This window comes from Centroberyx gerrardi, chromosome 21 (genome assembly GCF_048128805.1).
Source record: "Centroberyx gerrardi isolate f3 chromosome 21, fCenGer3.hap1.cur.20231027, whole genome shotgun sequence".
In the NCBI taxonomy this organism is placed as follows: Eukaryota; Metazoa; Chordata; class Actinopteri; order Beryciformes; family Berycidae; genus Centroberyx; species Centroberyx gerrardi.
Window position 1 is genome coordinate 9,077,807 of NC_136017.1, and position 18,152 is coordinate 9,095,958.

The window sequence follows — 18,152 nt, forward strand, 5'->3', positions numbered from 1 at the left end:
CTCTGAATAATTGTGATGGGAGAAAAAAAAACAGAGATGGGAAGGGAGGGGGACGAATTATGAAAATCCTCCAAGTCCCTGAGCTCAGGAAATGGAATAATTAGGAAAAGTTACAGAGCCAAGTTTTGAAATTAATGGTAGAAATGAAGTTTGAGAGGCCACAGTTATTGTCCAAGCAGTATCACATTTACTAAAGGATAGCAGTGACCTGGTTACAGTGGCTGGCAATGGCAGTGACCTCTGTGTGTTCACAGCACTACAGTGCTTTTCAGAGGATTCAAAGCGAACCTATTGCTCTCTCATATATTAATGCAATGATTTATGACAATTAAGTCAATGTTTTGAATATGAGCAACTCTCTGCCACTACTACTGCTAATACCACTACTATTTCTTCTATTAATACAAATGCTATGACTACTACTTCTATTTCCATTACTATTATTACTACTACTACTGTTATTGCTATTATTACTCCTACCACTACTATAACTACTATTAGTATACTACTACTTCAACTATGACGACTGCAACTACTACTAATACTACTACTACAGTTACCACTACTGCTACTACTACCACTACTACTTCAACTACAACTAATACAGCAACTATTCCTCCTACTCCTACTATAATTACAATTTACAGTCTAAGTGATTCAACCAGTGGGTCTATTACTGATGCATGAGGCATTTAGTATGACAGACCGGCTCTCAAGGATATTCTGGAGCAACAGGACAGCTTGGAATAGGACAACTGAATCATGCATTTGCATTTTTCTCGAACACAAGCTGCCACATCGTTGTGAAGATGTAGATCCACAGATGTGATGCAGAAACCAATTTCAGATTATTCCAAAGTTGTGTGTATTCAGGTGAAACACAGAAATGCGTATAAAATTCCAATCCACAACTGAGAGAGAGAGAAAGAGAGAGAGAGAGAAAGTTGTCAATTTTGAATCTTATCCACATTGTTTTTCTTTTCAAATGCTTCTATTCTCAGGTTTGACCTGATTAGCAGAACCAGAATTTTTATATCACTAGGTATGATCAGTTTACAGAAGGTTTGGTGTTCATGCTTCTCTTTTTAAAGGTTATTTTACAAGCTTTATTATATAGCATATACAGTGAAAAGTTAGACTGAGGATCACAGCAAATGATGTGATCTCTGTCACTGCCTTTCACAAACAAGAACATGTAGGAACTGAGATTTTGAAAACGTGAAAAAAGTTTGCAAAATAAATTGCCGCACATGTATCCAGTGATGATGCAGGCAGCATCCAGTATCCAGTGATGGTGTGTCTCCAAAATAGGTTTCGAAATATGCAAGTGGCCTCTTGGCATTTGCTGCATTATCCAGCATATTGCAGACATCAATACTAATGTCTAATTTGATTGCACAATTTTCAATATGTTTGGAGATTATTTAAAGGCTTTATTAGAGAGTGCAGAGTGGTGCGGGAAAGGATAGATGAGGAGAGAGAGAGAGCGAGAGAGGATGACATGTAACAAAGTTCATGAAGTGCAGATGAACCCGTGAGCACCTGGTGTGTGTCCAGCGCGACACACTGTGTGTTGCTTCATCATGCACTGTGCATTTTGCTTTGTGTCAGCTAATGTCCATGTTTTTTTTGCTATAGAGGAGAGTAGAGGAGCCTAGGTACCTGGTAATGTCTGCAATAAGACCTTTTTACCACCTCTTACCTCTTCACCCTATACGGTACTTCTGTAGTCAAAGTGTGTGTGTGGTGATGTGTGTGTGTGTGTGTGTTTGCGTCACAGCTCTCAGAAAGGACCCTGGGACCCTCCTCGACAGTGAGAGCTTTTAGCTCTTCTTCGCTAATGTCCTGAATAATGGCATCTTGATGGAGAGAGAGTGGAGGAAACAGAGAAAGAGTGAAATCCAGAGGCAGAGAGAAGGGAGGAAAAGAGTCAGAGAGAGAGAGAAAGGCAAAAAGAGAAAGAGAGAGGGGAGAGGGAGGGGGAGGAGAGAGAGAGATGGGGGGGTGAGAGAGAAAGAGACAGACGGACAGAAGCCTCTGAATCCATCTGTCTATCCCTGCAGACCTCCATCTGTAACAGGCCTGTCATTATTCCCTCTCTCCACCTTTCTATTTTCATTATTCCCTTTCTCTGTCTCGTTCTCTGTTTTTCACCATGATGATGATGCAGAAAGATTTTACTTGGCTCTCGCAAAAGGACACATCTCAGTGTGTGTGTGTGTGTGTGTGTGTGTGTGTGTGTGTGTGTGCATGTAAGGAGCCATTTTGCAGCATAATAAGTGGTGAAGTTTTGATGACATACCAATTTTGATGAAACTGATATTGACACATTATTAACAAGATTATGGAATACAATGAAGCAATAAGCAAAGTGGAAAATAATAGATCAATGCTAGAGAAGAAAATCTTTCTCCCAAGTCTCAGAGTGAAAACATTGTTTTAGTTCCTAAAAGTGACTCAGCGTCTGTCATGTAGAGATACTTTGGTTTTAAACCAGATGATGACAAACTGTGTAAAGTTTGTCTGCTGCAGTAATTATTTGAATTTTGTAAAATAAATGAGGACCAAAATAAGAGTAAGACAGTAGAGTGAAAACAAGAGTTTCTAGCTGCTGCTACTTTAAGAAACACTGCACTGAAAAAAGTGAGTGAAAATACATGTTAAGGTGCAAAAGTGCAACAAAATGATTGTTTCCTGAAACCGAGACAAATAATTGTGATTATCATTTTTGCCATAATCGTGCAGCCTCAAAAGCATGAAAATGAGAACGCATAGCAGCTCTAAAGCTAAATGGTAAGCAAAGTAAATCTTAAATTCTATATGGCCAAGTCTGACAGTTGTTTCGAGGAGATTGGCAAAGTTTACATGAAATATGATACAAAAATAATATACTGCTTTGAACTAGCCGGGACTACTTTCCCTGTTTACACAAGAGGTGAAAGTAGTGGGTGATGGGAGACTGTGAGCTGCTGAAAATCACTGAGCAGTGGATGAATACGTGGTTACACACCTGAAATAGTTCCAAAAATAAATCTGACTACATCAGCTGTATTGAGTTAATGACAATTCATTTTTAAATCTGATGAATCTACAGGCCATATAGGCCAGGTGTGATAAGTAGGATTCTCTCTCTCATTTGTCTTTTCTTTACCAACTGCGACCTACAGAGGACCTTGTTTGCTAACCAGCCACCATCATTTGAATTGCTAATGTTGTTTATGGTGCCCAGATATGATCAGAACCGGCCCTATGGGTGAAATTAAAATTGCATTATGCAAATATGTTTGTCTTCTACATAGGACAGACTTCGTGTACATTATTTACTTATTATTTACTTCCTTATGTATACTGCATGTTTTTAAACTATATATTTATGTTGTACACAATGTGTTTCGGTATTAAGGTTGATCGTATCGACTTCCTTCCCTTTTCTTATCAGGCAGGTTCTACATCTGAAGAGTTTTGTTCAAAAATGAGACATCCATTTGAAAATAAGTGACACCTGCTTTAACAAAATTACTGATAGTAAATGATGGTACTTTTTAAAGGATTGAAGGTAACTTAAGTCCTTTGTTGACAAAGTTATAACCATTTAACAGACTGGACACTGTAGATTTTAGAGATGTTGAATAATCAACTATGGGTAATGATTTTCTTAAAAATTGGATATATAGAATTTTGTAATAGAACTCTATTAATTCTACATGTAGCATGGATTGTATCCACGCATCTGATGTGTGTTTGCAGGCGCTAGTTAGTGAAGTCAGTAAGAGCCAGCATGGGCGTGACATGCTGGGTTCAAGGCCAGTTGAATACTGCAAGACAGAGCTTACTTTATGGTAAGCTCTTTTATGGTGAGGTACTTTATGACTGGACATGCCTTCCATGTAAACAAAACTCTGCGCACTTAAAATCTCATTATACAACCATAAAATTAAAAGTAGTACCTGTAGCATTTTGTATTTCTCAAATTAGACCACGTTTCCCATAAACCCTGTTGCTTCCTGACGCAAAGAGGATGCTGCTCATTGTCCCCCTCCCTGCCCTGCCTGCGTTTCTTTTGAAGAGCGAGAGCTGATAACAGCCCTGGATTACAGCCAATATCCATTCTGACCAGGTAAGCTAACGTGAAGCTGAAACTATACCTTTAATAGTGGAACTGGAATAATGTTGTGCATTGCTTGCAAAGTAGGACAGCTCTTGTTTTGTGCCGTAAAGCAATGCAGCAGATTTCCCGCCAAATCCGACCAGTAAATATACCAATGTCTCAAAATGAATGGGGTAATGATGTCAAAATGCTACATGCAGCACCTTTAAACTGCATGAAAGCATCAAATTCTCTTACATTCCCATCAATTCAGATGTATGTTTTCTTCCAAAGTGGCTCCGCTCTGCTCAGTGGGTTGAGCAAGGCACTGACACTGCCAGGGTCAGGGGTTTGATTCCCACTGGGGCGTCCCAGGCTGGAAATGTATGCAGTTATTGAATTGTAAGGAATTAGATATAATTGTCAAACAAAGAGTGAATTGAAAGACTCCTGGCTTGAGAAAGCTCTGAGTTTGATAAAGACTATTTTAGCGAGTGAGTGAACCACAAAGAGAGTCCAGTGTAATTCAGGTCATCTTTTTGCTGGTTCACTCTCCTGCTGTTTTCATCACACGCTTAACACAAGTATTTACACTATGATAATATGAGAATGTGTGCTCTGACATTAGCACAAAGATTGTAATTTCTTTGCCCTTTTTTATATTAATGAATTGAAAGTGAATTGTGGGACAAAAATGCCTTCTACGCCCGTCCTAAGCTCTTATTTTTATTTCTTTCCCTAGCACTTCTCTTCTAGGAAAATGCTCATGCTATGTCACTCTGGATAAGAGCGTCAGCTAAATGGCCCAAAATGTAAAAATGTATTTTGCTGTTTGATCACGACTTTGTGTTGTTTGGATTGTCAGTTTTTGGTTCTGTGATTAAATCCTATAGTATTATCAGTTCAGTTGATGGAAAACCTCAGTGTTTGAGGTTGTAAGGTCACTCTGGGATGCCGGTGTTCAGCAGCGCAAGGTAAACTAGAGGGACAGTTCAGGTTGACTGACCGTGACCGACACACTCACACACTCACACACACACTTTATCCCTCTCTCTCTTAATCACACACACACACATTCTCTTTCTCCCTCCCTCTCTATCTCTTTCTCCACACACACAAGCACACTCTCCCTCTCTGTGTGTGTATGACTCACTCGTTCATCCAGTCACATATGTATACACACACACACACACACACACACACATACACACAAACAAGTGCAGGCCAGTGGGGGTCATCGCCACATCAGGCAAGTAAACACAGGGAAGCTCACAGCATTAAAGATTAACAGGTTTATTTTACATTGAGGACTGTGAAAACAACTGCTGCAAATAATAGATCATTACCCATAACACAAAAATAGTATTTCCATTCTGGTTTAAGGCGGAATTTGTTTTTGTTTTTTTCAATTGATTTGGAGAGAAGAAGAAGAGAAGAGAAGAGAAGAGAAGAGAAGAGAAGTCTTTTTCATGTATTGGTCATTGTGTGGCTGTTAAATGGCAACACCACCCTTGAGAAAACACCATCCTCTTTTTTTTTCTTTTTTTTTCATTGTTCCAAATTCAGCAAACAGTTTGGATCCCCTCCTCCTCCTCCTCCTCCTCCTCCTCCTCCTGCTTCTTCTGGCCAATAAAATAAAACCTGCTGCCTTTCTATTCTTTCTATTAACTGTCTCTTTTTCTCTCTCTCTCTCTGTCTCCTTCATTCCAGTTGCAGCTGCAGCGGAATTGTCTCGTAAGCGAAATTCAAAACTCTACCCTTCCCCTTTACTGTGATAAGGGGATTCTTCACGACGGCACGCGCGCGCGCGCACACACACATACAGTTTCTCTCTTGCATGCAGTCTTTTTCTGTCTATTTCTCTCTGCCCTGCCCTTCTCTCTCTCTCTCTCTCTCTCTCTCTCTCTCTCTCTCTCACACACACACACACACACACACACATACACACACACTGCCCCCCCTCCCCTCCCTTTTTGGACCGTCACTCAGGAAACCAGGGTCGTGGCCGTGGATTTTGTCTTTGCTCCTGCTTGGCGCACAAATATATATATTTTTCCATATACAAAAGAAAGGCAGAGGCCCACTTTCCATGTGGGGATGAACAGAAAACAATTGGCCACTCGTGGAAGTTGGACTTCTAAGTTTTCTCGGCTTTTCTACACCTGTGCCGTTTCTCTCCCTCTCCAACTGGGAGCTCCACTGCAGACGCGCGAATATAAGCAGAGATATGAGTAGGAAAATACTGTGTTTTCTACATCTCGTTGTCTGTAGTCTGGCCACAACAACACACACTACAACTACACTTGTTCACTATTTCAGCATTTCATTCCAAACTTACCAAAATACAAAATGGCAACACCTAGGGCGTCTTTTGCGCAAATAGGTCACCGGTTTTACAATCCGTTATTTCGCTGGAAAAAAAGAGAGCAAATTTTGGTCTGTGTAGTAATGCTTTGTGGTGAACTTCAATTACCGTGTCCGTGCCAAATAATGATCATTAGACAAGCAGGGCCTGTTCGCCTCTGCATGCAAGGACGACCTGCGTAGCACGGAACACACTCTGTCTCCTCAGGGGGAAAAAAATATGTATTTATCGGATATTTTGGGGGGTTTTAATACTTATATGTTTTCTGCAAATTAAAGCACATGCCGCTGCTGCAGAGTTCATAAAATAATTGTAGGCTGCTGCTTCATGCGAATGCCGTTTATTCCTGTGCGTAATTTAGGCATAAGGGATAAGTCGCATTGTAATTTACAGCGCTGATAGTTTATGCTCTAGAACTGTTCATTTGTTAGATAAGGTTTGCTCATATTTAATATTGCATGATAATCGATGAAGTCCTGTCTCTCTTAACTATTTTGCTCGAGAGTGTTTTGAAATATGATAAACACGTGCTGCAGGAAAATTGTTTCAAATCAGTAATTTCCAATAAGGGACGCGCTATATTTAGACAGTAGAAATGAAGCCTTTCTCATAATGTGGCCCACATAAACTCCAAACTACACACAGGGTTGGACGAAGCGCGCTGGCATGCCTCTGCACTAATCTACACTGCAAAAAATGTCCATTTTAACAAGTCATTTAGTCTAATATTGAGTCTTAAATCTTATTTTTCTTAAAACGAGTGAAAATATTCTGTCAGCAGGCTGAGATAATTCCAGTTGTCTCAAGAATTTCCTTCATTTTCCTTTAATTTCCTGACATTTTCTTCATAGAAGTGGAGTGATCTGCCTTATTTTGACATGTTCCAAGACACTGACACTCGGTTCTGGAAAATTCCTGAAACAAGAGAAGCTGCCGTGGAAACAAGTGGATTTATCTCATCCTATTGGCAGAATTTGAGACTAAATGTCTTGTTAGGATGGACATTTTTAAAGTGTGTTTAGATTCCTCCTGCCTTTCCAACACAAATTCTTTCTCCAATTCTGCATTTCCACAATTTCTCTGTCTCCGTATGCGATCTTATTAAATTCCTCAGCTCTGGAAGGCCTGTATTTTTACAGTAGGAGTGACTAATTTGTCTTACAGGAACGGTCTGGGAAATAATTCTGCCTTTTTTTTCCACCTGCCCACTCACAGTCTTATAATTTACTGAACCGCAATTATAAGCACTGTGGAGAAACTGGAGAAAGTCGCTGTTGAAGCCGATATGTAAATGTGTTTTTTTCATGTAATAAATGTAAATATCGGGGATAAATTCAATACAGGATCTGTAACATTCTGCAATTCGGAGAGACACACAAGTTAACAGCCGCTTCCCTAAAGGCCTGTGGATGTTGTATTTTTTTAAAAAGCTGAAAATTCGCTTTAACATTGAAATATAAGGATTGCGTTTATTCCTGTGATTGGCTATCATTTACAACCCACGGTATGTTTAGGAAGGATGAGCAGCGGGGCGGCCCGGTGGAGAGAGAGACGCTCTCGAGCCTCCATGTCAGCAAGCCTCCGCCCTGCTGAAGTGTCCCTGAGCAACACACTGAATCCCCTCCAGCTCCAGCTCCAGACCCTGACCCCTGACATCTGAAGAAAAGGGGAATTTCCCAACGGGGATCAATAAAGTATCGCGTTATTTTTCAGGCATTTCTCTGTCGGTGATCCCCGGGCAGAGGCGCGCGGCAGTTTCCAATTACGCACTTTGCGCACAGGCAATTACAACTTCTTAAAGGATCAAGAAAGTTTTTTTTTTTTTTTTTTTTTTTTTTTTTTTTTTACAGATTCTGACTAAAACCGGGTATCAATTAAGAGGAATTAAAAGAAACTCATAAAATTATAGCCGGCATTCATCAATTAAAAATCTCATTGGTCATAATAAGACAGTGAGCTGAGTGCGAACAGCTTCTGCATTTGTGGATGAAAATATGTATTTAAATGTCTCAGGCTGCTGTGGGGAAAAAAGAGAAGTTATGCGTTTAATGAACATCCATCGCTGAGAGTTCTTCTTTAATGATGATAATTGTAACTATAATATTCACTGGTAAAAGACACAAGTCGGGAGGTATATAGGTTGAATTTACTGTTTTGGTCAATTAAATCGGTATAGTTGCAGATGATTTCCAAAACCTACACTTCTTCACTTGTCACAACTATAACCTCCCGTCGGTCATCATAATGCAAACAAATATAAATAAAACTCGCTTATTAATTGAGAAAAGCATCAATGTATGCCTTTTCCCCTTAAAAACTCCTTATCCTCACATTAATTTAATCATGTATACTGTAAATTTGTGTTGTAAAGATTTATTCCGGTCTAATAAGGCGGATAAACTCTATTCCGCTAATTAAAAGTGGGTGAACTTGACTTTAGGTTTACCCTCCACTACATCCCTGCTCCTCTCTCCTCCCTCTCTCTCTCTCTCTCTCCGGTCTGAAGGCGCGGTGTTTTCGGGGGGCTCCTTATAAATAAAATCCACCGTCCCCCGGTTCCTCTTCCTTATTGGTCAGGTGGAGCCGTTACCTCACTCCGGGGGCGATGACGCAGCGTCTTCACGTATCCTTCATGTGCGTCTCTTCTTGTTTCTTTACTGAGTCTTGCCGTCGGTCGCGGAGAGAGACCGGGATTCGCGACGAACCGAGTGTGCCGGACGGACCCGGGTGCGCTCGATACTAAACACTTCCCATCCCGGGAGGAGAGCGGCGCGCAAGAGCTCTCACTCTCTCTCTCTCTCTCTCTCTCTCTCTCTAACCCAAACACGCACACTCCGTCTCTCTCTCTCGCGTGTGCGTCTCTCTCTCCTTCCCTCACTCTGTCACACGCACGCTCTCTCTCTCTCTCTCTCTCTCTCTCTCTCACACACACACACACACACACACACACAGACACACACACTCACAGACACACACGCGCGCGCGCACACACACACTGTATGCGTCTCTCCACTTTGCCGTAGTAAATTACGGCATTGATCTCAGCGCCGAGTGCGGATCTCTCTCTTGTGTTCGCTCTCTCTTCGACGGACCGACTTGGAGAAACGCTACAGAGACAAGTAAGGAGACACACTTATTACTTATTATCAGTATTATTACCACTCTGTGTGTATATGTGTGTGTTTTGTCCGATCATGTGTGTCTCTGTGTGTGTGTATTCGACGCATATCCAACTTAACTTCCACTATTGGTTCAGGGGACTGTCGGCTGTACGGTCCCTGTTACGCATTATAGAGGCAGACGGTGTGGTTTCTTTTTTGCTGGGATAACGACGTTTCCCGAAACTAATTCCCCTCATATTTAGTTTATGCGGAGTTTCGCTACCGATCCGGTTGCGCCTTCTCCTCAGACTGTGGTTGTGACTTTTGCCGGCTGTATGAACGAGGCGAGATGGATTGATATTAACTTGGCTGTCAAATTAAAATGAGGTTTCATCTTCTTTTCCGCTGTGTTTTAGTTCGGTTGCCTGTTTGGATATGAAAGGTTTCAACTCGCATGGATTAACGCACCACTTGCTGTTGAAAAGGAAAAGGATAGTCTACATTATGGTAGCTTTTATAGCCTGCTGATTTGTTACATATCCATCTGAACAAGTCGTTCAATGTAGCGCTGAGTGTTAAAATCTCACTTTTCTGTTTCCAATGCAAAACAAACTTCGGTCAAGAATTTCTTTGAATCAAGTGTCATTTTCTTGACACGAGTGGAGCGATCTGCCTCATTCTGCCTCGTTTCAAGACACTTGAAAATTCCTGAAACAAGTGAAACTGCACTGGAAACAAGTGGGATTACCTCACTGCATTGGCAGAAATGTCACTTGCTTTAAGAAAAAATAGATTTAAAGCCTGAAAAGTGACTAAATGACGTGTTTTGGACACTTTTTGTCCAGTGTGTGTGAGAAGTCGATTTCTCCTGTACTGTCGCACCGGAGCTGCCGCCGTCGTGTCTTTACCGTGTGGGCTAATTGTTGGTGGGACTATATGACAAACATCTCTCTACATTTGGATAATGTCGTGCGTAAAGGCAACAGCCCAAGTTTTCATTCAGTCTGTAGACAGCCGTCCTCTGCTCAGCAGCTCTGTCAGCTACAGCAGCGAGTAACGGAGAAATCCACTTCACCCTTTAACTTCGCACACTTTCTGACTTATTTTATGAAGGATGTGCGCAGAATCTGGTCCCTGCCAGTGATGTAGTGGGAAATACAAAGGTAGGTGGGTAAACTCTGACCTCCAGTCGCTAAGGCAAACAGCCACCAGTTTAAACAAAAAACACTTAGGCCTATATTTTCAGAAAAGCGCTGATTTCTGCTTTTTGTCCAGGTTGATGCTACTTACTGGTGTGAATTTAGGTCATAACGATTCAAAAAAAATGTGGGTAAACTCCATTTTGCAATTAAAAGAAAGGGTGAAGTGCGTTTTAGGTGGCTTTACCCTCCACTACATCCTTGTACATAAAACCAGAGGAAACAATCTGTGGTTATCCATGAGCCGTGACGCACGGAATTCATTATAAATGAAAATATGTATATAGGCTATGTCGTTTTTTTTTTGGCCTGATCACTTCCCATTTCACTTCTCAACCGCAGGGCGAGTTATTCCTGCTCTTCTGATTCAGATTAAATGTAACACAAAAGTTTCAGCCGCCTTGCTACAGCAACCACACACACACACACACACACACACACACACACTCTCACATCTCCTTTCAGTGCACCTCACCTTTCACACAGGCTTCTTTCTTTGTACAATCAAACACCATTTTCCATTCATTTTTCCATTGTTGCTCAGTCTATCAAAAACACCTCTCTCTCTCTCTCTCTCTCCCTCTCTCTCTCCCTCTCTCTGTCTCTGTCTCTCTCTCTCTCTCTCTCTCTCTCCCTCTCTCTCTCTCTCCCTCTCTCTCTCTCTCTCTCTCTCTATCTCTCTCTCTCTCGCTCTCTGTCTAAAGTTGGATGGGATATTGCTGTATGGCATGACAGTGGTATTTCCTAGTCTGCCTTTGTCTTTTGTCAGTTTGGTCATATAACAGTCAGCGTTCACAGTCTTGGTACAGGAGAGAACTGAAGACACAAAACAGAACAGGTGATTTAACTGAATGCATTCACATCCTCTATTGCCGTTTACTGATGTGTTATACTGTGTAATACTGATGCAGAGAGGAAGCGTACACTTCTCATTGTTTTACTCAAAGACAGTAGCTTTTTTTGCCAAAGCCTCACCCTGAATTTGACCTCAGGCACGAGTTTCAAAATAACCAAGTTTTCACCTCAAGCCGAAAAGGTCTTTGGACCCCCTTAGTCTAAACTGTTTGTCTGTGTGTGTGTGTGTGTGTGTGCGTCAGACCTATGCCCAGAGTAATGCTGAGGACCCGATAATGCAAACAGAGACCGCAGCAATGTGTGTATGTGTGCGTGCATGTGCTGCATGTGTGTATGCATGTATGTGAGCGTGCAAGTGTGTGTGTGTGTGTGTGTGTGTGTGTGTGTGTAAGTGGGTCACTGCCGGGCACTGAGCTGAGGGGCTTTGCGGTCCGCAGAAGGTTTCCAGTGTTTTTCTGAACGCCTCTCGTCTAAAACATTGAAACTCAGAGTCACATTCAAAGTAACAATTCCTCCTCTGCTTGGAAACGATTTCATTTAGTAATGGCCCTGCAGGAATAGTAAACTGTTGTTGGCTATTGCAAAAGGATCTCATTTGTGTCCTCGATTCAGTCTGTGTGTGTGTGTGTGTGTGTGTGTGTGTGTGTGTGTGTGTGTGTGTTTCCCCCCTGTCTTCAAAATCAGATTTTGGTGCCACAGTTGCGAAACAGTTTGTGCTTTGAATGGATTTTAAAGAGCGGGACGAGGCTGCTTGAGTCTCCTGAACGCAGCGCTGCAAAACTGTTGCTGGAAGCAGCTTTAATTTGTGAAATATTTCCCTAGACCTGACCCTGAAATCACTTGCAAAACAGATGCAAACACGACATGGAGAACGCTGCCTGTATGTGTGTGTGTGTGTGTGTGTGTGTGTGTGTTTGTCGAAGCACAAGTGCAAGCAGATACTAATTTCCACCATCTCTCTGTCTCTCTGTCTCAAACGACGTGTGATACTTGCAGCTTTTCTGTTTGTCATATTTTCGCCCGTGCTCAAAAATATTTTGGGACACCTGATTTGGGAAACCTCGCGTTTGTCCTTCCAGCTTTGACCTGCACCTTTCGTTTCCTAAAGAAATCGCGCTTTAATAGATTACGTTAGGATTCCCTGCGCTTCCTGGAGATCTGTCTTGTTCTAATCAACCTACAAGTATCTCAATCTGTGTCATCGTGTTATATGTGATGTCTTTAGACGGGGATAAAGCCGGCTCTTTGACTTAAACCCCCCAGGATACTTTGAGACGTTTCCACAGAGCGTCCATAGAGAAGCTGCGTACTGATACTGGCATTTTCATGTGGGTTCAAATCCCTGTTAAAGCAGTGAAATGGAATTAGAATCCAATCCTTGATTTGGGATATTTTCAGAGGAGAAGAGGGCCTCGTCTGGACCAACCGCCAGAGATGTCCCTCTGCACTTGCCGTACAATAGACAAGATATTTCTATTTGTAGGAAAAGCAGGTTAGACTTGATGATATATACTTGAGTGTTTCACTGATACAGCAAAAGTTAAACCTAGCACTCATTACAGAATATATGGAAAACTAGTCAAAACTCCTAGTGGCAGTATTTATTGGAATTTCAATTTTGCACGTTCAGCAAAAGTTCAATAGCAGCATCATTTACCGCACCTTTACAAATGTAAAATGAGCTCATGGCACTTCTTATGCTACGTGCAAATCAGCTGAAGGAGTGGAAAAGGTTAGAAAAACAAAACAAAAAGGGAGAAAAAAAACCCTGCCTTTGCTTAAGAGTGGAGCGAAATCCCTTTGACAATAAGCGAGAGCCTGTCGATTCTTCACAGTTCCTCACAAGACGCTGAAATCAAGGCTGCCCCTCGGGGGGACGAGGAGGAAATGGAAAATTATTTTGGTTATTACAGGCAGGTGTTACTTCTCTGTGGGAATATCTCCTTGAACTATTTTGAACAATGTATTTTTCTCTCAGCGGCTCCCAGGGCTGCTGGTCAGGAAACTCATTGTGAGTCTCCATTTTTATTTTGGCTCTGTGCGCGATCGATAAAAGTGGCTGCCCTTTTGCTTTTGATGGGCGTGTTGCTCTGAGCTTCAAAGTTGCTTGTTTGATTTGTGTTTTTTTTTGATGGTTCACAAGTGCTGATTGTAATATCTTCTGGTGTCTCTCTGTTATGTTAATTATTATCCCTCCTTTTTAATGTGTGGTGTTCCTTTTCAACTAACAGACATTAAACAGAGTTCTATTTCAAAATGCTTTATGTCTATTTTGGAAAAAGAAAAACACATGACCTGAAGTATAACATTCAGTATCGCTAAACAATGGAGTATTCAGTCTATGAAAGAATTATCATTTTGTCAATAAATGACTCAAGACACTAGAGAGGCCGAGCAAACATCAACTGACAGCTGTTTTGAATTTTAGCAATAAAATATATCAAGTGTGCTCCATGACTTTAGATGTACTTTCTGCACAAGCCAGAATGGTTAGATTTTCAAAATCACACAAGAAAATAGTCGTTATAATTATATCTGTCTCTTTCATTTGACGTCTTATTGGCCTTATCTTAAAAAAAAACATTGTAGTGTTAAATTACCTACTTGTCTTGTTTTAAAAATGACATTTTGGAACAAAACACTCAAATATCCGGTGTAGAATTTAGGAAAATGCCATGTCCCCGTGTGTTAAATGAAGAATGCACAGTAACGTGTTTGTTCTGTCGTTGCCCAGGTCGCCCGGCGCTCCTCTCCCCCTGTGCGTCTGTCTGAGGACCCCTCGTCATGTCCCTTTAGCTGCCCTGCGTGATGCCTGATCATGACAGCACCGCCCTCCTAACCAGACAGACCAAGCGCCGACGCGTCGACATCGGGGTGAAAAGGACTGTGGGTAGCGCGATATTCGCCCGCGCCAGGGAGACCCTGCTCAACGGCATGAACCAATCGCACGGCCCCGATCAGGACGGAGACTGCTCGCTGGTCGGTCACGGCCACGGGGGGACCAATGGTGACGGGGAGAAGTCGAACGTCCTGAGGAAGCTGCTGAAGAGGGCCAACTCGTACGAAGACTCCATGATGCCGTTCCCCGGCGCCACCATCATCTCTCAGCTGCTGAAGAATAACATGGGGAAGAATGGAGGGAGCGACTCGGGCTTCCAGGTACACACACACACACACACAGAAACACACACACACACACGCATGGACCCAGACACACAAATATGAGTGTAGACAAACTCATACATGTGCATACACACATACACACACAAATAAGAGTGAAAACAAACTCATACCTGTGTGCATGAATACACACACACACACACACAAGACGAGTTTGCATTGAACATAGTTGTACAAAATAAAACCCAGAATTGCATATACAGACACATACATACATACATACAAACACATATTCACATGCACAAAAACACACACTGATTCAAGTGTTTCCTAATGTTTCTTCCCATGTTTTATTTCATTCATTCATTCATTGAACCAATCATTAAACCAATCATTCCTCCATCCTCTTATTCACCCGTCCACTCAACCAAACAAACAACTACTTGTTCATTCATCCATTCATTCAATCATTCAACATTCAAATCATTCGTCCAATCGTTCGTCTCTTCATCCCCTCATCCTGTCCTCCTCCTCCCTCACAGGGGAGTGGAGCTCTGTCCAGTGGAGGCTCAGAGATCCAAGCGGAGGACGCCTGCAGCAACTCCTCGTCCCGTGACCGGGACAGCCCGTCCGACTGCCTGTCCCCAGGGCCTCCTCTCCCCCCTCCTCCCCCCTCCTCCTTCGGCCGGCCGCCGCCTCCCGCCAGCCTGCCCTCCCACGCCGCCCCTCAGCCGCTCTCCCTCTCCTCCTTCGACCTGGAGAGGCTGTCGGACGAGCACCTTCGCGCCAAGCGGGCGCGCGTGGAAAACATCATCCGCGGCATGAGCCACTCGCCGCTGGTCCGGCCCAGCGGCAACGACCACAACCCGGAAAACGGCCGCGAGAACGAGAGCGGCGGCTGCAACGGCAGCAACGGCGGCAGCGACCACCGAGGGGACGCCGGCGGCCACAACGGCGGCCACAACGGCGGCGGCCACAACGGCGGCGGCCACAGCCACGGCCGGGGCGACTGCCCGTCGTCCCTGCTGAGCTCTCCGGGGTCGCGGGGCGGCGTGGTCGGCGTCGGCGAGGTTTACCGGGAGAATAAGAGAAAGCAGCGGCTGCCGCAGCAGCAGCACAGCTTCACACAGCTGGTGTGTTCCAGGCAGGAGCAGAGACAGGAGGAGAGGCGGCAGCTCAAACTGCAGCTGGAGGACATGCAGGTATCAGATGACATTAGACTTTCTCTAGTTCTCAAGTTTGTTTTGCATCATAAGCCACTGAATTCTAGACAGACCAGTGGGGTTTAGGGGTCTAAAAGAAGGCCAACAAGCCCTCAATTCAAAGGACTAAATATAATTATGATTACTATTTTGAAAATCTAACAACACTGGATATTACAGAAAGTGTATGTAGGAAAAGTCATGGAGGGACATTTTGAAATCTGAGATATTTCAGTTTGTAAATTCAGAACAGCTAACAATTAATGGTGGCTTGGTCTTTTTTAGTGTTAACATACAGCGAAAAAACACAGAAAGTAGAGAAAAATCTAATGTCTGTCAAAAGGATTAGACATGATCGTATTCACACCTAGAAGTATTTGGGGTTTAGAGGAAAGCCTCTTATTTAACAGTATATATTTTGGTAACTGGTGAGCTTCAGGTTTAGAAGACAGCTTCTCTGACCCTCTCTGTCCTCTCCTGTCCTTCAGAAACAGCTCCGTCAGCTCCAGGAGAAGTTCTACCAGATCTACGACTCGGAGACGGAGGAAGAGGAGGAGAACGGCGAGAGCGGAGAGGCGGAGCGGGGAGGAGAGAGAGAGGAGGACGGCAACCTGTCAGAGGACAGCATCCGCTCCGACGGCCTGGAGGAGAGGCACAGGGCGCGGGGCCGGCGTAGCCACGACGACCTGTCGGAGCTGGACCCGGGCCTGTTCCTGGACCGGGCCAGAGCGCTCCTCCGGGAACAGGCCCTGATGGACGGAGAGATGGAGGAGGAGGTGGAGGGCAGGGAGGAGGAGGAGAGGAACGCAGAGAGGGTGATGAAGAGGAGAGGAGGAGGAGCAGCGGGAGGAGGAGGGAGGCAGCTAGCGGAGACGCTGAAGCAGGAGCTGAACTGCGCCGTGTCGCAGGTCGTCGACACCGTCGTCAAGGGCTTCTCCTCGCCCAAGCAGGCGGTCGGCCATCACCACGGTCGCCACGGCAGCACGCCCGCCGCCCCCTCCTCCTCCTCCAACTCCTCCTCCTCCTGTCCGCCGCCCTTCGGTCCCCTCCCCTCCCTCACCCCCGACTCGCGCTTCGGGGGCGGCGCCCTGGCCCTCAGTCTGAACGGCGACGGCAGCCCCACCCCCAACTACCACTCCTCCAATCAGAGGCTGCACTGCTTCGGCGACGTCATCGTCCCGAGCCCGCTGGACTCGTTCGGCGGTCTGAGCGGCAGGCTGAGCGGCGTGCCGATGCACAACGACCAGACGGAGGCGCTGCCGCTGGTGGTGCGCAAGACCGGCGGGGGAGCAGGAGGAGCAGGAGGAGGAGAGAACGTCAACCCCTCTCTCCCTCCTCCTCCTCCGCCGCACCATCCCTCCCTCCACCCCTCCCCCCTCTCCGCCTCGCTGGGGTTCAGCCCTCCGTCGTTTCGCCACCCGTTCCCCCTCCCGCTCATGGGTTACCCCTTCCAGAGCCCCCTGGGGTCCCACGGAGGCGGGGCCGGCTACCCTCCGGGGCCCAAGGACCACCACCGCACCTCCCCCGACTCCATGGACATGACCCGGGAAACTGTCAGCCTCAGAACCAAAATGGCCGCCCTAGGAGGGGGCCATCTTAGCCACCACCACCACCACCACAGGCAGAGCTCCCCGAGCCAGCATGGCGGCGGGCCGGAGGGCCTGTCGCTCTCCCTCATCAAGTCCGAGTGTGGCGACCTGCAAGACATGGCCGACATCTCGCCCTACTCAGGCAGCACTGTATCCTTTAACATGGGGGTGAGGGCTCGGAGTGTGTTCCTGGAAGATTTTGTGCTAGTGTGTGTGTGAGTGTGTATCTGTGTGTGTGTGTATTCTTGTAAGAACCAGGTTTAGGTTTTAAACCTTCAGAGTGGGGATGTTTTTGCAAAGCGGGGTCATTTTGGCCGGTCCTCACTTCTTCAAGGGATGAGTTTTGGGTTAGGATTTGGGTTTAGGGTTAAGATTAGAATGAGTTTATATGGTTAGGACAAGGATTACAGTTGGGCATGTAGTGTTGAGGGTTCAGGTTAGGGTAAAGTGGAAGGTCCTCACAGTTATAGTAATACAAACATGTATGTATACACTTGGAGACAGTATAAATGCTGTCTACATTGGTTTTACTTCCCTATTCTGCAAGAATCAATTTTCAAACACACACTCACACGCACTCACACACACACACACACACACACACTCACACACACACTGAGACGTCTCAGAAGCA

At 44.6% G+C, this 18,152-nt stretch overlaps 1 protein-coding gene across 2 annotated transcripts in view; it reads left to right on the forward strand.

Moving 5' to 3' along the window:
* Positions 1-14,415: 14,415 nt before the first annotated feature.
* prox1a (prospero homeobox 1a) overlaps positions 14,416-18,152 on the forward strand; it is a 35,635-nt gene continuing 31,898 nt past the window's right edge. The window contains exons 1-6 of one of the 2 annotated variants that reach the window (XM_071918171.2): positions 14,416-14,766; positions 15,270-15,614; positions 15,783-15,929; positions 16,418-16,490; positions 16,527-16,869; positions 16,912-17,668. In XM_071918171.2, the coding sequence (XP_071774272.2) occupies positions 14,416-14,766; positions 15,270-15,614; positions 15,783-15,929; positions 16,418-16,490; positions 16,527-16,869; positions 16,912-17,668 (2,016 nt within the window). Of the gene's footprint in view, positions 14,767-15,269; positions 15,930-16,417; positions 17,669-18,152 lie in introns of both variants that reach the window. The other variant, XM_071918165.2, reaches the window with a different exon arrangement.